General features: G+C 43.6%; 1 protein-coding gene and 1 long non-coding RNA gene across 3 annotated transcripts in view; one reads left to right on the top strand and one right to left on the bottom strand.

Annotated features, from left to right (window-relative positions):
* LOC119185760 (ras-related and estrogen-regulated growth inhibitor) overlaps positions 1-13,757 on the top strand; it is a 25,392-nt gene extending 11,635 nt beyond the window's left edge. The window contains exons 1-5 of one of the 2 annotated variants that reach the window (XM_075871311.1): positions 3,871-3,981; positions 9,214-9,270; positions 10,111-10,184; positions 12,808-13,095; positions 13,380-13,757. In XM_075871311.1, the coding sequence (XP_075727426.1) occupies positions 3,945-3,981; positions 9,214-9,270; positions 10,111-10,184; positions 12,808-13,095; positions 13,380-13,607 (684 nt within the window). In that variant the 5' untranslated portion in view covers positions 3,871-3,944 and the 3' untranslated portion in view covers positions 13,608-13,757. Of the gene's footprint in view, positions 1-3,870; positions 3,982-9,213; positions 9,271-10,110; positions 10,185-12,807; positions 13,096-13,379 lie in introns of those variants that run through there. The other variant, XM_037434652.2, reaches the window with a different exon arrangement.
* The window catches only part of LOC142768871 (uncharacterized), a 23,983-nt gene continuing 14,633 nt past the window's right edge, over positions 13,134-22,483 (bottom strand). The window contains exon 2 of the long non-coding RNA XR_012885510.1: positions 13,134-13,590. This is a non-coding gene — a long non-coding RNA (uncharacterized LOC142768871). The remainder of the gene's footprint in view (positions 13,591-22,483) is intronic.

The raw sequence follows: 22,483 nt of genomic DNA, 5'->3' as shown, positions 1-22,483 counted from the left end.
GGGCCATTGCCGTCAATTCACTTCTGCCGTCGGCATCGCCAGAACGCGAGACGTCTGTATACGCTCACGAGCATATTTTAAATCCTCTTTACTGCTCTCGAAACCGAAGGATTGCCAATCAATGGCGATCACACTTATATCGACAAGCGCACTTTTGGTTCGTGTACTTTTGCTCACGGGTGTACGTTAGGAAATGCCAATCAGCCCAATTTAAGGTGAAATATCCCTATCGGTCGATGCCAATAGTCCTGCCGTGGTTTTAGCACGTGAAACCACGATAGTTATTTAGGTAATTGATGTTTCATGCTAGCGCTTGGTATTTAACGGTACACCAATACTCGCATAACATTTTCACACACCTGGCAGGCCATCTCGAAACGGCGAAACAGTTGCGTATGTGATGAATAGGTTTCGTACGACCGCTATTTGAGATAATTCACATTGCGCAAATGAAAGAGGCTTGTTAGCGCGATACTAACTCGCAAAACCATATGTTGAAGGCTCGCCAACTAACGTAGCGTGAAATGCTCGTGCTGCAACACAGCTTGGAACGAAACGAAAAAAAGTTCGAACTAACGAGCAGCTTATAACCAGAAGACGAGAGCGTTGGCGCGCCTCTACACCTTGGTGTATTTCGCCATGCACGTCTGCCCCGAACCTTCTCTACGACGCGTCAGTCGTCGGTGACGCCCCCCCCCCCCCCCCCCCGCCGTGTTCGGGGCGTCGCGTCGGAGGCCCCGCACTTTAAATATATCCGCTCCTTCGAGTATGGGAGAGAGGATCGAGGCGCGCTTCGCTGCATGCCGCGGGCGTTTGCGTTCCTCGACTGCGAGCTGCACGTTTTTGAGAGTCTCGGTTTGTGTTCAGTGCAGCGCAAATAAAGTGGCGAAGCCTAAGAAATTGGTATCTCGCAACGGTAAGGCAGATATAGTCAATTGAACTTTATGAAAGGAAACACTGTAAAGCAAGAGAATGTTGAAAATTAGCCCCGTATCTGCATGTTACACTGCAAATGTCGTCAAAAGGTATTGCCTTTTGACGACATCTTTACTTTTCTGTTTCGTTTTCTTATAGATTTTCCTTTGCCGTTTTTCTGTGCTTCTGTTTTTTTTTCTCTCACTCATGTTCTGCTCTTTGTGCCATATGGTTTTTGTCACATGGTTACTGTCTCCCCTATATATTTTCGTGCTCTGCGCAATAAACTCAGTTGGAAGTTAGCGCTCGTGTCTTTCGTGTCCTTCTTTTCTCGCGCTATAACTATCGTCATGCCGTACCAACTAACCCAAGCTGCCACACTTCTAAGATAGTATTGCGTCTGGAGATAGTGAACAAAACTTTTATTTGATGTTCTGCGCAAGAAAATTTGTGAATGGTGTTCTGGAGGCTCTGCGTTAGAGTGCCTCAAGTGTGCAGCGGAGGCGAACGAGCGCATCAAGTCACATCACACGTGAGACATTGAGCGCCATCTCACAGTTATCTGGGAAAACGAAGCGCGTGGTGTGCGCGCCCGTATCGGAGGCGATAGGGTGTAGAACGCAAGGCGACCGGTAGGTGCCACCACCGTGTCGTCTTGACAAAGCGTTGGAAGCGCCTTTTCGTGCAAGCGTTGAATTGTCAGCGCAGCGTGATAAACGCTACGATCTTTAGAATTACTTAGGTATGCATTTGCTAGTAAAAAGACATACATACAGAATATTGACGTGTTGTTATGGTGCCTCATATATGCACAATAGTTGCTTTTTTGATTGACAATCGCACAATTACGAACGCCGAAACTGGAGCAATATTGGTGGGCGCTGCAGATGGGGTCGGCCGTTTGGGGTATTGTTTTGGGGTATCGTTAAGGGTGGACAAACAGACAGACAAAACAAAATTTTTGCGTCGGAGGTCCTCAAGAAAGACTATCGCCTTTAAATCATCGGGATCCTTAGCTCAGTGCCGGTATGAATCAAAAAGAACAATAAGAAGGCAAAGATTAAAGCTTCGAAGAGAAATTCGAAAACAGAGGGTGGGTGGGTATCGAAGCCGACATTTCGGCAAGCGGACTTGTCTTTTTTTTTTTTTTGTTCAAGGCAGATTAGTTGGAGTCTTAAAAAAGACAAGCCCTCTTGTCGGAACGTCAGCCCCCGCTCTCAACCCCTTGTTTTCGAATTTCTGGTAACACACACCAATTTACAGGCAGGAGACAACCGTTGAGAAGACTTGTTAGCTTAGCATACGTAACATGTTAAAAACATCTATCTCATAAGCAACCTTGTAACTGCTTTAGCTTTGCATACAAAACGTAATGAATTCATCTAATATTTTTTACAGATGCAACATTTTTATTTCTTTATGAGTGTACATAGGGTGTTTTGATTGCACCGTTCCTCGACCAGTTGTTGCTGCTGTCTCCTTTATCAGATCTCGTCATCATGGGAGAAACGAACAAACACCATTCGTGGTATTTTGTTCGTGGTCGACGAATGGTACCACTTTCATCGAAACAGCAACTTGCTGTTTCGATGCTGTTTCCCGAAACAGTTGCTGTTTTCTGGCACGTTCTTGGTGCGGCAGTGTAGCTGGAAAACACCACCTCTATGGGACTACGAAGGCTGTTCAGGTTGTAGTGTCCCTCGGCCGTGTGTTGAATGTGGACGAGTACGGCACTTTTAATTCCTGCACTAATGTGATAGTGATGAAGTGGGAAATGGAGCTGTCTTGTGTTCTTTAGTACGAGAGGAGTGGATGAACACCTTTACGAGAGTGAATTGAGTGTTTCGGCTCTACCGATTCCTAACCGCGTGTGGTTGTTTCCGCGTGTGGTTGATTCCTAACCGTAACCGCGTGTGGTTGATTCCTAACCGCGTGTGGTCTGGGTGAGGAGGGAATAGTATATCCATATTTGTGAACGAAGGGGTGGTTTCGTTGTGCAGTATGTCGACCAAATGCTGCTGCTGTCTCGTGAAGAGGTCCCCTGCTACGAAATAGAAATAGAATAAACCCTTTGCGGGTGTATGAAGGCTGTTGGTTGTACCGTTCCTCGAGCGCTTGTTGCACATTAGCATGTCTAGTTCGCGTTTCGTGCGCTGCTGCGAAGGTTGCGCAGCCGGGTAACCTGATGCGATGGCGTTCTCATGATAAGGAGGATTAACCCCTTTATTGGTGCATAAAGGGTCATTTAGTTGTGCCGTTGTTTGACAGCGTGTCGCATATTAGCCAGTATAGTAACCTGCTTCAAGTACTGCATTTAAATTTGCCAAGGGGGCTGTCTTGTGAGGATGTGTTGTGCAGGTGCATGCATAGCCAGAAATATTTTTCAGAGGGGGTTGAGCGGGTGCATGTGTTTGCGTGCATGTATATACACGCATGTAAGATTGCAAAATTTCAAGTGCGTTTGGCCTCCTTGAAACTTGCCAGGAGTATGTTTGTTAGGAGACCTAGTCTCAGGAACTTTCAGTAGCGATCGGATCATCGATACATACCTGGGCGTATTGATTTCGTGAGCAGCATTATAGTATTCTAGAAATACCCAACCTTTACAACAGTAGAACAAAGTACCACATCTTGTAAGCGTGGATCACAACAGGAGATAGATGCTGGCTTTAGATTATCTGCCGAGGAGTAGTGATTGCTTTGCTCCAAAATTTATCTTCGCAATCAGTCTTTAGACTACTTCTATGGACTCGGAGGCCATCCACAGAAAGTCGTGTTTCGTTAATGAGTTCTATTTAATAGGCTCACTCGTATAATATTTAGCATTGACTTCACAAATGTCAAGCTCTCTGCATGTAGCAAGGAATTCCTTTTCTCCCTCTGTTGAAGTTGAACATTCCCGAATAAGGGAAAATTTCTTGCATGCAGGATTGTTGCATACAACACCACTTCAAACACACCTGCCGTAGTGGTCTAGTGGTCCTGGTTCAAGATGTTTGCCTCGAGGGTCGCCAAGTTGAATCCCGCATATGGCCACCCCATCTCGATGGAGGCGAATCGCTATAGGTCTGTGTGTCTAGATTTAGGTGCATGGCAAAAAACACCAGATGATCATATTTTTTTTTAGTCTTACATTACGGCATTCCTCAAAAGTAATATGGTGGTCTAGAGACGCGAAACCCCGAAAATTATTGTTTAAGCAAGCTCCACAACGTCGCACGTCTTCTGTGAGCCTACAAAATATCGTCTAGGGCTTGTGATAGCATTTTCGGGTTGTTCGTTCAAAAGCTTGGCGCTGCGTGTAGTGTATTACTATTTTTGGATATCATGCACTTGTTATGCACGTCACAAAAATAGCTAAAAAGAAATCATTCTCGGATATAGGTTGTGTCATTACGGAGGTTTCGGTATGAGATTCAGTGGACCATCACCGTACCACATTTGTACTGATCGTAACAATGAATCGGTGGGCGAGCTTGGAAGCCTTAGAGTACTCCTGTTGAAAGCAGAATGTATAGCCACTCGTGAAAACTTACTTTTAGCGGGATGGCTTAGTGCTCTCCCATAGTGCTCTCCCAAAGTACTCGAAATCGTTAAACATTTTTTTCTCCATAACACATAATCGTCAATCATTTTTTTTTCTAAACAAACATGATGTCAGTTGACACGGAGGATGGCGCATCTTGGCTTGACCTGTCACGGGACGGCTTTATGCTCTCCCATAGTACTCTAAGTCGACGGCTTTATGCTCTCCCAAGTACTCCAAATTGACAACTTTTACTGAACACACATTGTCGCCTGAGTGAGATCCGTCGTACCTATAAGGTCTCGACGCCCGCGGGATGGCTCTATGCACTCCCATATAGTAAAGTACCAAGTACTCTAAATCGTTAACCACTTTTCCTACACACATTCTTCGTCCGGCCGTGGTCCAGCAAACGCAGACACTAACATTATCGTAAACTGGCATGTGCCGTATGAATTGGGGGAAAACTACGTCACTATGCTCATCACTTGTCACTAAAAATGAAGACGCCAACAGTTAGCCCAACAAAACCTGCTGCGAAGTGATGGCTGCGAGCCGGAGATTTCAGGTACGTATGAGAGAATGCTTGGGAACGGGAAATGCAGCAGCTGCTGTGAGGCGACCCCGATGCTAAGGATGCCTACGTCAATGATGACCTAGAGCCTAGAAACAACCTGCGTCAAGCGCCTAGAAACGACCTAGAAGCAACAGCATTAGTCTTCGAAATCGTTCTGTTTTGCTGCTTCAAGCATTGCGTGGTTTAGTGAAAGCTTCGCCATTCTTTTTTTGTAATTTCATAAGGAAAGTTGCTGTGAGACGAAAACAGTCGTTTTTGGTGCCATAGTTGCCTGCCGCCGGTGCTAACTGTATGAGTCCCTCCATCGACTGCGCCTGTGGAATTTCACGCATGGTGGGCTCTTTTGTCTATTTTACAGCGAAAACTTTTATGAGATAAAAAAAATTGCCGCAGCTTCCCTCGGGGGAACACTGAGGAGGATGCGGAGCATATAATTGGTTAACGGGGTGTTAAAGTGCGACTTACTTGGGTCGATGGCTAAATTGGTTAACGTGGTTGTGAAATGGGGTGTTAAATTGCGACTTACTTGGGTCGATGGCTAAATTGGTTAACGTGGTTGTAGGAGGGGGTGTTAAATGAGTGAACACGTACACACGTACGCGAAAGGGCGGCGCTGGTCGAAGGGACGTCGATCATTGTGTTTGTGGATTCGTTGGAATTCATTTCACCGCGACCTTGGACGTCGACGCGCCGTACAAACCAACCGACGAGCGGCAACTGAGCGAGCGCCGACCTTGAGTATATATACAGCGCGACGGCGCATGCACTGTCAGCTGTCGAATGTTCGAGAAGGGGGAGAAGCGCAACGGCGCATGCGCGCGCGTCAGCTGCCGATGTTCTCGTAGTGCGACGGCGCATGCGCGCGCGTCAGTTGCCGATGTTCTCGAAGCGTGACGGCGCATGCGCGCTACATTATAGAGCTAGCGAATGTTCGTGAAGAGGAGAAGCGCACGCGGTGTGTAGAGGAGGAAGGGTGCACAGATGGTGGAGGAGTGAAGCGCGCGCGGTGTGTAGAGGAGGAAGGGATGCACAGATGGTGGAAGAAGGAGGAGGAAGCTTGCGGACGGCGCCGCACTACAAGCCTCGAGTATTAGATGCTCCGCATCTAAAACAGTTTTACGAGATAAAACGGTATCTGTCCGGCGCCGTTGTCTGTAACCCCTTTTGCACGAAAGGAGAAAATCAAAATAAAATGAATGAAAATCACCAGCCCTTCACGGAGCTCAGCAGTCGTGATAACAGCCAGCAGCCATGCTAACGGTGTTCGGTAGTACATGCCTTTGCGAAGTCTTTCTCGAGACGGAAGTTGTCAGATATACTTGCGTTTCAGACTGACCGACGAGCGCTTCCACGAGATTCTGCGTCTATCGTTGAGGAACCTTGATGTAGAAATCTGCGAGTCGGAATGTTCAGCACCAAAAGTGCACTGAATTTTTTTTTTCTTTTGCTTCTACCCGTCGTTTTTATGAAGTGCAACCCAGTGAATGCGTGCTGAAAATATTTTAGAAAATAATCATGACTCCTTTTCAAGTTTTTGAGATCTTGATCAATTCACAGATTTTTTTTCCCCGTTTATCTGCTGTAGAGTCAATTGCACACGACTTCGACGTGCAAGCGTCTCCCTTGTATCTCTACTGATGCAAGAAGGGAGACGCTAGCATCGCGTTCCATTCGGACCGACTCTGTCTCAATATGGGCAGAAGCTTTGCACTGACACACTTTGGAATGTACAAAGTGTCCTCCAAACTTTTTTCACATTGCATATGAGAAAGCGCTTACAAACAGTGGAGGTGGCGGTGACAGCGGCGGACTTGGTTGTTCCGATGGGAGATGCTCGGAGGATTTCGTGGCTGACGGTTGCCTCGTCCGCGATTACCTCTCTTCGATGACCGCATGCACCGATCGGGGCCCCGTCCACAGGCTTCTCTAACCATCTCACAATCTTTTACTCTTCTGTCAACCTTCACCACACTCTCTTTTAACCCCTCCTTATATCCCTTCCCTTGTGAGCTATACTGCTGAGGTGTCAACCTTTGATGCAGACAGTTGTGGGGTTCACTTTTTATTTTTCCTATTTAAAAATCACCCTCTCCCTGGGGGTTGTGATCTCACAACAGCTTTTCATCGTAAAACAAGCTGCTTCATATTATAATTGAACGTAGTGTCAGGGATTCATCAAATTTGCGCTACAAGCGACGTCGCCACCTGGACTCCGTGCTTTCAGTAAGGTGCAAGGAGAGTAACAACCAGAGTGCGAGGCGTAGTTGCGAAAGCAAACTGCTTGCGTAATTAAGGGGGGGTAGTGAATAAGGGGAACGGCCTTTGTTTTGGTGGCGAAAACAATAGCGTCACGCAACGCCCGCTATGACGTAGCACGCCTGGCACTATACCAAGCCTCGTTGTGTCGCGCCCGCACCCCTTTTCTTGCTCAATAAAGGGCGCGATGATCTTGGCGGGATGTGAGGGTCGTAAGACTTGGCAGATTCACTGAAGTGTCGCATCGAGGGCCCTGAAATGGTGTTCGCCAAAGCTAGTTGTTCTATAGGGAGCATTGGTTTGAACAGCGCGGGAACTTTAAACGAGGGTAAAGAAAAAGACAAGAGCATCGTTGTATACCAGCAAATGATAATTTTTATTTCTGTGTGTGCAGCTATATGAATTACAAAACACGCACTTGCTTTGGTGACCACCAACAGATATCTAGCAGTGGTTGGCACCTAGCGTCGTTTCCACGAAGTGGCTTTCTCCATGTGAGGGTGATATATCAAGCTTCTTTTCTTGTCAGAATCACTGACGCTGCACTGACGCACGTGCTACCTTCTTTCTGGATCTCTATGGCTTCTTTTATTTCGTGCTTGAGTTTGTTTCCTATATATTCTCGCATTGCTTTAAACTACAAAGAAAATGATACAAGGCCGCCATGGAACTATTTTAGACCGAACCACCAGATCAAAGACGCTTCAGCGTCACTTAGATTACAGGATTGTACTTCAATCCAGTAGCACTTGCATATTGGTTTTCGACGCTTTTATATATATGTTTGAAACACAAAAGAACGCGCTCGAGGTGTTTGCGTTCTTTGATATAGTTTCCGTGTCTGGGTGTGTGTATTATGCAGCCTAAACACGAATTGCTTATTTTTTTAAGTTCATAACATTTTAGGGGTCCATCTTGCCGTCCATCACCTCGTGTGACATGGTCACGCAGTGGTTGATCTAGGCCTAAAATGACGCTAAGCTCAAAACGAATGCAACATAGAATAAGAATGTCTGAAGTGATAGAAAAGACCCTATTAGCGCGGAATAAATTGCAGTATTTGCCTTAAAACTGCGAAAAGCGATTCTGGGACACGCGGCTGGTACTTGCGCCACGCAAGAGAGGGCGCAACTGTCGTGGCAAGCGCGCGTTTGACGAGCTCCTGTCAAGCGCCCTGGCGGATCACTGGGTGTCCCGGGCTCCTTCAATTTTCGTTGTAGGGCAGCTGCATTAAGCGTGGGATTTAGAACTACACCAAAACACACATGAAAACGACACTGGGGCAGGATCTTTCTCTGTAACTTTATTTGGCAATTTTAGGTGTACCTTGAAACAGCCAGCCCTGGCGAGGCCTGAACCCCTGATTCATATGGCATCTTTCAGTAGTAACAGTTCAGTAGGCGCAGATCCACACTCCACGACGCTTCAGTGTTGATTAGACTTCAAGACTAACCCGCCGCGGCGCACTATAGTGAATGTACTGCTTGAGTGCTCGCGTGGAGGTCATGTGATCGAAACCCGGCCACGGCGGCCGGATTTTGGTAAAGAAATTTGTGGGCTTGTATTCAGGTGAACATTTAAGAACTCCAGGTCGTCAAAATTTCCGGAGCCCGTCACTGGGTGCCTCTCATAATCATACCACGGTTTGCGAGCTTATGAAACACTAACAAATGCTCATTTTAGATTTGAAGATTATGTTTAAATTGGGCTACATATTTACTATTTCAATTTTTCTCTCAATCTGAATAGTTAACATTATGAAATGTACCTGGAATTAGCCAACCCTACCGGATCCAGAGCCTCTATTGCACATCATGTTGTTCCGCTGAAGCTTTGTCCTGTAGGAAAAACTGAATTCTGTTCTAAAGGGACGGATTCTTTAGCCAATCAGTTGTTATGAAGTAAGCGTGTCTTGATACGCCGGTTGTCTTCTTTTCAGCACTCGTCGTACGGTTCCTGACGAAGAGGTACATAGGAGAATATGACCACCAAACAGGTAAGCTATCCACGTTTCAGGGAAGGATAGCGTTACCGCGCATAAAACAGCTATCGATGGAACTATAATCGATGTCATTTGGCACACGCTCTCGAGAAGTTTGAACCAGTCTAAAGACAATGTATAGATGAGACGGGAAACAAACACAAGCACAGCAATAACTATAGATTGAAGGCACCCATCTCCTAGAAAGGCAGGTCGAGCGTGCACAGCTCAGCAGACCTGACAAACACCGTGAATACAGATAGCGAGATAGATGAACTAGCCTGCAGCTAACCAATAGGGAGATTACTTCACTCTGCATCAAGTGAATGGAAGAAAACCTGATGCAACTACCTAATGATATGCTGATAAGGTTCGAGAATTTCACGCTCCACTAGACTTCATTTAGCATCACTTCCACCAAATAGGTGATGACTGTGTTTAGAAGAAATTTTCGGCGATTTAGAGCCCGATGTACACTATGGGAGAGCAATACGATGATTGTGCTCTCTGGTCGCAGAGTGCAAATTCAAACTCGAAAATTTTGATGCTGATAGGCGAGTTTCAATGGGAAATGTTCGTGGCTGTCTTAAACAGCGGGGTTTTAGGCAAGTATTCATAGAGTCTGAAATTTGAATTTATTGTTAGGTGCCATACGGAAGCATATTGCAGTGGATGAAAATAGCAAGCAAAATATAAGACACCAAACATGAAAAATATTGATGGTTATTAACACTCAAAATCTTGAATATTAGCCCTATCCCGACTGGTAAGTTTGTTAATCCTGGTTTATGAAATATTGATGCGTGTGCATGTCTCTCAATCAATGTATCCACCTTTTTTTTTTATTCTGTGCAGAAAACAGGTACAAAAGTGAGATGATGGTGGATGGCGAGCCTGTTCTATTTGAAATACTGGACACCTGCCCAAGGGTGAGTAAATAGCAGCAGTGCATTATCCAAAGGAAACTTATATGTGCCTTTTCTACGCGACTCCATAGAGGTATATCAGATAAGCTCATATGACATTTTTCGGTGGCAGGATTTTTCTCAAAACATACACAGATACGCCTGCGGTTCCATACTGTTTTCATTCATTCTGAAAATACACCATCGATTTTTTGTTTAAAGGGGCGGACATAGCGGCACGGGGAAATACTGGCACTGCTCTGAGGTGGAGTACTCAAGTGCCTCACAGAAGATCTCGGTTCAACTCCAGCTTGGGTCTTAATTGCTATTTTTCGCGAACATGGACATATTCCACTAAAGGACACCGCGTTTTAGCGGCTCGAGCTCTTTGACGCTACCGAATTGAAGTACACTAGATCGCCTTTTTTCGAATGAGAACTTCGTAAAAAAAGAACAAAAAAAACTTTTTCATATGTCATCGCGTTTTTTCACGAAGCGTGGGCAGCTTTCACTCTTAATTCTTTCGATGACTGAAATCCACCTAAATCTTTCTTATCTTTGTGCTCAAAAAGAATATATGAGGGGAAAGAAACTTTTAAAAAGTAAAAAAGCGATGAGATTTCTCCGTTCTCCGCTCGTGGTTTGGAATCCGCCGCTAATCTTCTCAAAGCTCTCTTCTCCTTGATTTCAAATCCTCGGCCAAATAACGAGGATGACCTGGGTTTTTCGAAAACCCCATGGTTCGTTCCCGAGTTCTCTTCAACGAACGCCATGGAATCAAGAAAGGAGATTAAGAAGAGCAGAATCGTTCTTTGTAAGGCGCTTTAAGGACAGGCAGTATAGTGCTGCTGTAGTTGGTGAAAGGAGCAAGAAAAGTGACAGCGTGTGGAACCACACAAAGGAGCTTGCTGAGGGATTAAGCGACATTGCGGAAAGGTTCATCTGTTGACATTAATCCCCATTTCTTTTTTGGACAGTCTTTCCTCCTTATACCTTTTAGGAAAAAAAACTCAGAAAAAAAATGAAATAATTACAAACTGCGCATTTTTTTATTTACACAATGTTTGAACAAGTCCCTGCATCGCTTTATGGTGGAACAAAAGAGTACCCCTAACAATGTGATTCGGAACTTTGTCGATGATGTAAGGGTCTATACAGAGCAAATAAATACAATGCAACAAGCAATGTAAATAGAATTAATGCAATTCCAGCGCTCGTTTCCATCGTTTTTCTTTCTCCTGTGTGTTTGTCTCACTGTAACATCTCGTAATTATGTACAAACCAGCCTAAGCTGACTTAAATAAAATGCAGTGTTGTTCCCAGTTTGTAGTTCGTTTTCTAAGAAATCTGTAGATCAGTTGGTTAGGGCAAATGCATGTACGATCAAACTGGGCAAAAAGGCGAAACACAAATCGAATAATGGTATTCACTTGCGTTTCGTATGCTATTTTCTATCGCAGGTGAAGAAAACAATCCAGATAATTTAAAAAAAAACTGTGTTTAGTTATTGTATAATGCACATATTTCTTTTATATTTCGGAATACTTGTCCAGCTTGGTTTGATTTAGGCTGTTATGTTTGTCGTTATGTGAATATTTTTATACTACTTATGTTACATTGCTTTGGTATGAAATTTATGATGTATTATGTATTGTCATTCGTATTGCTGGAGTTGATTACCAACAGGAGCGGGAGCACCTTGTTAGGCCTTCGCACCCTTATGCTTTTGCGAGTTGCACGCGGACCGGCGATTACACTGGTGTGGAGGCTGAAAAAGGGGTTGATATGCAGCAATTTGAATTCGGGGACCCGAAATTTGAACACGGGGACCGGATTTCGGTGAATAAAATGTGCTGTAGGCGTATCGTCTGGTCTCTGGCTCTCTTATGTTTTTTTCAAGGGGCATGTTCGCCCAATGAATGGGTATTTTTTTCAGCTATGCGCCTGGCTTGCCTATGACTCGAGCACGGAAACAACGTCACAACATGGAACTAGTTCCCCTCTGTCTGACTATAGTGTACTAGAATGTGGGTACATATAGTACATATTGTAGTACACTATAGTCTGACTGGAACTTGCTGTCGGGCTAGCCGGCAAGCCGCAATAGTAAAATAACTACACACAACAGACTCTCCTTCACGGACATATCCGCATGCAGATAAAGATTTACAGGTCCTTTATGCATTCGCGTGGGACAACCGAATCGCGAATGCCATTTTATTTATCTAATTAATCTTGTCTTTACATTATTAGTCGATTGCATTGACTGCCACCCCCTTACCACAAAAGCATTTGAAACTTCACGTCATTCATTAGCACTACGTTTAGACCAGCCGCAATTAGACCAAGTGTATATGTGGTGTGGTGACGTCATATCATGACATCACAAATTTGAGCGACCTGTGACACTGTGACGAAGTCACATGCCGACGTCATCACGCAATGACATATATATTTTTTTTGCATCAGTTCACGCTAGCCCTGGTGCTTCCGACGGACATTTTTCTTGTTTGATGAATAATTTAGGCCTTAGTAGTTGGCACCACTTAGCAGAAAGAGTGGCCAAGGAGTGCTTTGAGGGAGTTGTAAGTTCAGCCTAATTGATTCCTTTATGATGAAGTGCTGCATATATTTGGTGCCTCTTCAGAGTGAGGACGAGCTTCCCCGGGACGAGATCCTACAGTGGGCGGATGGCTTCATGCTCGTCTACTCCATCGTGGACCGGGCCAGCTTCCGTTACCTGGGCCTTCTGCGACGCCACCTGAACAACACGCTGCCGAACCTGCACAGGGCGGTCACGCTATCCAACACGGGCGGTGGCCCTGCAGGTGCGGGGGGTGGTGGTGGCGCCCACCAGCCGCAGACGCAGCAGACACCGGTGCCGGCGCCAGTCTGCATCGTGGCCAACAAGGCCGATCTCATCCACCTCAGGCAGGTGAGGGTGCCATCGAAATGTACACACTTACGAACGAACACGAGTGAGACTATTTCTTTAACCAGATAGGCAGTCGTGTGGCACGCTTCAGCCATTGTGGCAGATATTCCGGAATATTCACCTTTACCGCAATTGTCTTGAAGTTTGCACGGCGATGCCTCTTGCATAAAATGAAAAGTGTAACTTCTTAGGTTATACATATAGGCATCGCATATAGCTCTCTGTTACACAGAAACTTTACACCACTACGTAGCGTATGACGGTCCTTGATTTCGTCTTGATAGGTGAGCACGGAGGAAGGCGAGATCCTGGCCAAGGATGCAGATGATGGTTTCATCGAGCTCACGGCCTCCGAGCAGGTGCACCAGGTGGCGCAGGCGTTCGCCGACCTCTGCCGCGACGTCTACGCCCACAGGAGGCGCTCCAAGCAGTCGCTGCTCGACCGGGTCTTCTTCGCCGGTGCCAAGGGCATCGCTGCAAAGGCGAACGACCCCGCTGGAGGGCGCAAGTGAAAAAAGACGTCACACTGTCGGCTCGGTCTCCACGTCTGTGGCATTGTTCGTATCGTTTTTTTTAATTTTTTCTCTGTAAGTGGGGATACATAGATACTTAGAAGTTTTCTAACAAGAATCAAAGATAAGTGTTTTGTTGTGTTGGAGTCAGGATAGATTTCGGCAAGATAGAATTTCCCATTGATCACGAAAATGGGCAATCGGAAGCTTGCGATTCGGGACTTGAACGAAGAATTCGGAAATGTAAATTTCGCACGTGCTTGCATTTCTAGAGTGAGGTAATGGTGTCATGGGCTGAAAGTTTTGTTGAGAGTTCATAATTCGAAGTTCCCAGACAATGACCGATATTGCAGGCAGGGTCTACTAAAGTTACAGAGCATAGACAGAATTTGATCTACTGGTCATGTACGTCGGCCATTAAGCGAAAGATGGGAAATTTGCAAACCCTTCAATTTTCGCTCAGTGAAGAGCAGCTCAGTAAGTGGACTTCCTCATGGCGTTGCTTGCGAGAAAATTTGAGATTAGTTTTACTACTGGTCTGCGTTTCTGTCATGTGGAGGCTGACAAACAAAAGTCGTACTGAATTTTATTGGGTGGATATGAGACCGCACTTAGTTAAACTGTTTTTTTATTCGTTTGAGGAATTTTACTATTCATGCACTCTCCACTTAACAGAGATTTATATGTGTTTTATTTATTGTTGTGACTCTGAAACGGCGCTGTACAGATAACAAGCTGGATAAAAAACTCGTAGCATATACTTCGTTTTAAAACTTTCACTTCATTGAGGTTTATCACCATATTGAACTGCATGTCTTCGAGCAGAAAGGAGTAGGAAGCAGAGACACATAAGAAACTCTTTTAGTTCATGTAAGTTGTTTCGACTGGTGTCCTTGCCTCCTGCTCTGCTATGTTCAAAGTCAGTCTCTGAATAAGTCCGCATTAGTACCCTTATCGGCATATACATTGAAGCTATGCACATGTGATATGCAAAATAAGTAAAGCTGCGAGCAATATAAAACTAGAAGTATGCTGCACTTGCACATTTCTAAGGGTTCGATACTATGTGGTGAAGCAATACACCACTTTTCATTATGAGTGCAAACAGCTTATCACATTTTGTTCCACATATTTAAGAAATATTGAAGCAGGGAATGCCGTCAACATTATTGGGATAATGAACACAGCAATTAGTCTTCCTGGCATGCCAGTTTAACCAGTCGTAATAGATTTCAGGATACACATTGTCAAGGGTGGGCGCACATGAATGGTTAAAGGGAATGATGGTGGATCAAATATCATAAGTTAATCCGTAGAAGACAAATATAAAGTTTTGAGGCATATTAGGCATGCAATATGCTGATCTGACAAGAATTATCAGCATGTTTTTTTTATATGGACAAAATAGCAATGACAAGTACAAGGAAGTGAAATCAATCTATTTGTAGGTTCCAACCACAAGAATGCGTAGCATAGAAGGTTCTCAGCTTTTCATTATTATTAGCTTTCTATTCTTAATATTGTCACTGTTGTTGTGATGACACTAATTGTTGCAAACAAGCCATTGACAGTCTTCTATACCTTTGGATAATGGTGGGAAAAAGATGTTAGTGCCAAGAAGTACTCGAGAAGTTCGAATCTAACAGTGAGCAGCACAGCTGAATAATGCACTGTCGGCTATGCAATCAGCAATGTTTTGATGCATGTTACTTCAACGTCCCCGACAACGAAGGAAAGAGGCCGTGAGACAGACATGTAGCTCGATATGTGCTTGTCACGATAGCAGCGACATTGTCTGGCAATACACACTTCACTCGATTTATTTTCCGTATTAAGATGACCACAGATTCTAGGCACTGACGTGCCACAATCAAGAATTCCTTTGTAATATTTATTCGTGCTTGTTTTGGAAGAATGCAGCAAGGTTGTGCCCATTGGCCACACTCGACCTACGGCATCTAGAAGAAAATCCATGATGTTTTAAAATATGTGTTACATATTTGAAACGTTCATCGGAAAGTGTCCAAAAGGGGGAATGCCTTTTATGTAACAGTTTAATGCCGCCTGAAATTTGACATCCTTCCATCAGGGCTATTACGAGAATTTACTCATTCAGCGACATTCAGGGGCAGCATGAGTGGCAATAAGCGCTTGACATCAATTTTCTTTTTTTGATGTCATTTGAATTGTGGCCGCTCACTTCGTATATACCTTGCGGCCACAAATTCGCACAGAGCCTCTGTTATGCAGGAGCTGACACACAACAAGATTTAAATTTGGCATCCGTAGTCGTGATTATCGGAAAACTATGCTGACTGTCGCGACATCTGACGTGCTTTTGCGGATTTCAATTGTGAATGTACTTGTAATTGAACTTGTAATTACTGTAATTGAATGTAAATTACTGTAATGTACTTGTAATTGAATGTCATTGTAAATGGTAGATCCACTCTTGAAGAATGTTCATCTCTTGAAGCCTTCATCTTTCGAACTTCTGCGTTGCATCACAGAACTAAATTTTGTTGAGGGTAACTAATAGCAAGAACATTCACAAAGCATGTAGAAATGCATAACTGACGAAAATTTTCTTTTAAAGTGTAGATGAAGTCTGCCGCTGTCCGAATAATCTCAGTTCATGTTTTGGTTTGATGAAGCTGTAAGCTTCAGGAGTTCGCTGATAAAGAGGTTGAGTATTTGGTTTTAGGATAGTGGGCCAAAAGCGTTCCACATTAATATTCTTCCTGGTCACTCGTTCTTAGGTGGTTGTACGCGACCAGAGTTGTCTGCAAGTAATTTGCTCACGCACATGAATCATACCAGAGAAAAAAAAGTCTTTTGCGGTCAACTCTTCATCGCAATATCGTCTCAAGTCTTTGGAAGATGTCATTTAGATTCGTCGGTGGTGTTCCCACACACTAGCGCACAGCAGCCGTGACCCGTGCTCAACACTTTACATCCACCCACTCTGCATCACAATCTCGAGATTGTACCTGACGAAAATAATGCAGCAAGAAACGTGTGATGTGAACACGCGTCCATTCTCATCTAGTCTAGGCACCCACTCCTTTCGCAAGGACGGGGAGTGGGCCTTAGTCTACCCCTGACACGCGGGCACTGTGGAGTCGTTTATGTAAGGGGATATCTTCCAGGAAATTGTTGATGCGCTGTGACACATGACAATGAAATATCTCCATCCCGACAATGTTACTCTATGGGAAAGCAGACCAGGCCTCTGCTATTTCAAGGTAAATATTTTTTTTTTCACACACAGCGTGTACAACTCAACAATAGAGCCCTCAACAAAGGCTTCATTAGTGCCGCCTAATCCCCGCTGTGATGTTGTAGGTATGATTTATCCCCAAAAATGCACTGCCGATCAGTGACGTCACTCCTTGTACGCCTGCATATTGTCCCTAGCGTTGCCACGTTGAATTCTGGCAGTGTCATCTGCGTTATCGATAGCGTCGTGTATTACTGGGTGCGCAGTGGGTGCCGCCATCAAAAGCCCCTTCTACGACTGTGTGATTTCATAAAACCAGCTCTCTTGCTGATTTAATGGGTAATGCCTCTTTTTTTTTTTACCTATTCGTGGGGGCTCACTATAGAAACCAGAGCTAATAATGGAGACCACGAACCACCCGAAGTACTTAGTCCCATGTCGTGTGTCACCGGAGCAACTTCTTTCTGCAAACATTCTGGCAGAGTAGGAAAAAGGAGTTTAATACAGAGTACTTTTGCCCACGTGTCAGGGGTATTAGCCATTGTCTTGAATATGTCTTTATAGCTCACAGACAAACATGCAATTTACCCTAGAACGTGAAGGGATTTTACTAGTGCTCACGCCTCTTGCTCTGCCCGCACGTGAATGAGTTCATTGTCAACGCACTCATCACCCGTTATTTTATGAACACTGCAAGTTTTTTTTGTCTTCTGTGATTTTCAATGGCTATCATCATGTTTGAAGGGAGGCGATGTGCTTATTGCTAATCACTCTTCGAATGCGCACTGACAAGACCATGCACGATGTTATATGCACTTTTGATGTTGTTTTTGTCACTTTATTCTGTTCACTATAGTCATTGTTGTGATGCGTTTATTGTAAGTGCTTGCTATCAGGTGAGTATGTATGGAAGTTGTCTTATTAGGATGACAGTAAAATCATGAGAGATGGCCAGCTGCTCACAAATATAACACCCAAGCACCAGTAGTGTTCAGAAAGCCTTGGGCAGCACAAACCCATTTTTCGTGATTTCGGCGATGAGCACTGATGAACATTTTAGGTCACAGATTAGTACACAGTAAACAGATTGATGTTTTCCCCGGTGTTCTGCAGTACCTCGGGATTTTGCCATGATTTTGTTTTAGATTGCTACGGTGTGTCCTCGAAGTTTTCACTATTCAAAAAATTTTTCTCATGTGCGATGATAGCATTATCTTGGTGTGCATTTCATTCAGTGCACCAGCAATCAGTTTTCATGCACTTTGACTGCTGTCTCGTTTTTATTTACTTTGCCATTAAAGTTCGACCTCAAACAAATCGGCAACATTTTTAATGATCAACCACAATACTGCCACAAGAAATAAAATACAAAATATTGTGCCAAGTCGTACGTGTCATGCACAAGCGACAACGCATTACGTGACGATTGAAATACGACTAGTGCTTCTTATCATGTACTTTTATATATTTCACAATTTTGATGTGTCATGTCTGCACACGTGAGGTTCGTGCCTGCGCATTGCACATGGACATGAATGGGACAGCATTAGTGCTTCAATTCTCTGTTGTTACTGTTCGTTGCGATCAAACAAAGTTCAAACTTGGGATGCGGCCCTCGTGGAAAAATAAGTGACACAGTATAACAGCAGCTTGAATCTCTGCAGAAAGATCACTCTGTGTTATTGGTTTGGTTGCCTGTGTCAATACAGTGGTGAGTGCATGCACTTCTTTACTAATGTCTTTGTGGATCTAGATCAACATTTTTCGTAGACTTGGGAAGTGCTAGTGCTTTCGTATGCCACGTTTTTTTAAAACATAAATTGTGTGTCCTATATGAGGCGGTGTGTGGCAGCAGGATTGGATACTATGAACAGAGAGAAAGCTCTTGGAAACTACAACCGCAGTTCAATAATCCTGTATCTCCTTTCTGTTAAAAGTAATGACGGGAGAATGTCACTATAGTTCTGGAGCGGCAGGCGAGAAAGTGCAGTGTCCTTAGGTGTCATTGAGAAAAATCTAGCCGTCACAAATCAGGGGACTGAATATTGGCTGAACTCCAAGAACCATTTCTTTTGAGGAACTCGCACCGAGTACTTGAGTTTGAAAAACCCGACTTAGCTTTTGTATCTCGTGTGAAAATACATGCTCTCAATCAGTGAACCAAAGGCCCCCTTCACAATGGTCCATAAGTGATGCGAAGGCGCTTGCGATTTTTGGCACACGTGTTAATGTGCATATTCATAAACCTAAATGTAGGTGTATTCTTTCCCATCTCCTCTAAGGCGGAAATACGCAGTTTTGATGTTTACTTGCTCTGAACAGGTTGTTCTCTAGTCAGTTGATAATAATATATGCACTTTTTCATTTGTACAGGGCACACAGTTTTGCCGTTTTGTCATGTACGTGACTTCTGTACGTAAAAATGCATTTAGGTGTTCAGTGCTGTGTTATATATGCGTGTTGTACTTTTGAGCGTTCGTGAATCAGGGCTTTTTTTTAACTTGTTGTGAAGGATGCGTAGTACGTACTTGCACACTCCTCATCTTGCGCAAGTAGTAAGTAGAAGTTACCTTGGCAGGCTTGGGACTGAATTTTTGGTATTTTTGAGAAAATAGTCATTTCTGCTCAATCTACATTATTTAGTCAAATCTGTTTACACGTAGCTCACACTGAGTTCAACTTCATGAATTTTGTTTACTTCATGAGTTTAATCCCAGAAAAAAAATGACTTGTTATGAACATTACGCAGGTATTTCTTTTTAGTCTAAAATTTCTGTTTGCATGTGCAATTCAAAATAAATAAGAATGTGTGATATAACATGTTGCTACATTGAAATGAAGTTTGCAGATTCATGCACAAGCAGCAATAGTTTGTAAAAGTGAGAAAATAATGATGTAGGTGCACAAAACCACACGTTTTAGGAGACAATAAAGGGAAAATTTGATGTTGCATGTTATTGAGAACTTCAATATAATTTTTTCACATTATGAATTGTGTTTGTTCTCTAGAAAAGGTTAAACTATGCATGGAGGAAGGTAACTTGTTGTATGAATGTGACCTTGAAGGATACGTGCTGAAGGTACTTAATGATGGCAAGGAAAAATTATGATAATTTAGCCTGATTTTGCGAACTCAAGAGATGTGATTATGTCGCAAAATCATAGTTGAGGTTGTGTATTTGAGCATGTGCTGTCCTAGAACTGTCCTAGATTGTGCTACCACAACCCCGGGAAATTGTTTGTATTTGTTGATTTTGATGCAGACTGTTTTGAATGCTATGCAAAGTAAGCGTACTTACAAACAATTACGGCCTCCCTTCTCACAAGGCAAAAAGTTGACGGAAAGAAGGTTGCACGAATGGTTCTACCGAGATTTACCTCACAAAACCAAGAACCTATGTTCCACCCGTGCCGCTTTAGTCTTTTTGAGGCTATTAAGCCAGTTCTGTGGAACGGTTACTTGCCGTCTTGTCAAATGTAAGATTTCTTTATCATTCATTATAAAATTTCAGGCTCTACTTGTAATATAAAAATACTTAAGCTGTAACGATTGCAAGAGAGTTTACAGTGACTGTAGGCATACGACAATATAGGAATTTACGGGTGGAGAGTAGGTTTTCTAAGGAGATCATTTAACACAGCATAGTTTTTACATACCAAAGAACAATTGCTTATATTGATAGTTGCGCCATGGTACGTGATAACACCGTGCAAAAACTGCTGGCATTGCAATGCGTGTTTAATGTTTTATCAGTTTTTGTGCTTTTACCAGGACTTTTGTTAAAGAAGCGGAAGTTCATTTGCTATGAGAGAGGACTCGTTAACCAATGCATTAGAATAATCTTCGCATTTAGTACCTCTTTAATGTCCTGCTCATCGTTAAAAATGTGTCTCGAGTATTGTGCGCTTCCTATTTTTTAAGTGCAACTAATTTTTCTGAAGTGCGACAATTTGTTATGTGTTTGAAGCTGCCCAGATCTACGTGATGATGCGTGTGACTGCTGACATCATTCTGTGGAGTGATTGCGTGAATAACATGAAACGATGATGTACTTTGAAAAAAAAAAAAGATAAAAATAAAAAATGGCTAGTGCCTTAAATCTATGTGTGTGAGATTTGTTTCTGGACTGCATTGCGGTAATTGCTATACCACGAAGAACTTCCACCAACTAGGCCAACTCACGACTCTGCCTAAAGGGACGCTAAAGAGAAACACGATTTTGTTGTATTATTAAATTACAGTTTCACAATATCAATAGCGCCACTCGTACCGCGAGAATAAGTTCGTCAAGCGAGGATACGCACGAAAAGAAAAGCGTGGGTAGCGACGCCACCTTCAAATTCTCGCAACGAATGCTGTGACGTCAGCGATATTGACTGCACCTACTAGGTCATATGTACTTACTAATCGGTAAAAATGAAGTCCTTTAAGTAGTTTACAGACTTTATATAACATTCACATACCACATTTTGTAAATTTCACAGGGACCAATGTCGCCAAAATAATAAAAGAACAATTTGAAATCCGTGACGTCACGTGTGAAAATTTTGGCGCGAAATTTAAAACATAATGCTTCGACCTCGCTCTTTTCCTCCATAATAAACCCACTGTAGTGAAATGAACGACATTAGAGCTCTCAGAGTGCAATTTGTCAATATGAGCTGATCCATTAAGTGTTGCACTTTTGTATCATTTTGAGGCATGCAGAAGAGAAAGAACTGTTTCATGGATTTATTGGGACACGTGGGGCTTGTTGGGATGTCGCCTCTGGAATTATTGATCGTCACGGCATTCAGAACTGGGTGTGAGCGTTTGCTCGAAGTTGTATAAATCATCGCAGGTGGCGCTGTAACGTTTCCGAGTTTAAATGTGTAACAACACTTGAAACAGCCATGGTGGGGGCGTTAAGACAACGTCACTTTAGAAGAAAGAATGTTACTAGACCGGCCGATCGCCCTCAGGCACAGAACCGGAAAAAAAAATTACGGTTATATTGACAAGAGTCAGCAAACGGGAAGGAAAGAAAAAGAATGGTCTCTTAAATACATGCTTCACTACAGAGGACCTCGAAAGACGATAGTCGTAACGCAGAGTGCTTTGCGTCGGTTTTTGCAGAAACAATGTGCTGTGTGAGGTGCAGTAGCAACAAATGTGTGCCTGGCGACCAATGTCTTCTAGATAACAAACAAGGTCAAGGGTGCGGAAGATAGTGCTCGCTGCACTTTCATGCATCAATATTCCCGCGGTCTGGTTTCTTTCCTGAACGCGCTGCAGTGGCTACTAATAATCGTGTTATCAGTGAGCCGATCGTCAAGTTATCTATCGCGCTACGATTCGCATGTCTGCATTCGCATACGCGTAAAAGTAATTTGATTGATATGTGGGGTTTAACGTCCCAAAACCACCATGTGAATATTTTTTATGGAGCAATGCGTTACAAGGCGGTACTAAATATACCTACAAATGTATGTGCAAACATATGGTGAACATAAGCATATAATCAATCACAGTTGCGTAAAGATCCCCACAGCAACATGGGTATTAAAAGCACCAGCAGCTGGTATGTAGTATAATAAGCTAGTAGGTAGCGCTCGCGGTAGTGGGGATGGTAGTCCTGGATTGTGCTACGTTGACCAACTTCATCAGATGGCACTA

The sequence above is a fragment of the Rhipicephalus microplus genome, chromosome 8 (genome assembly GCF_043290135.1).
Source record: "Rhipicephalus microplus isolate Deutch F79 chromosome 8, USDA_Rmic, whole genome shotgun sequence".
NCBI classification, from domain to species: Eukaryota; Metazoa; Arthropoda; class Arachnida; order Ixodida; family Ixodidae; genus Rhipicephalus; species Rhipicephalus microplus.
The sequence above is the reverse complement of the archived record's forward strand: the minus strand, read 5'-3'. Positions and strand labels throughout refer to the sequence as shown.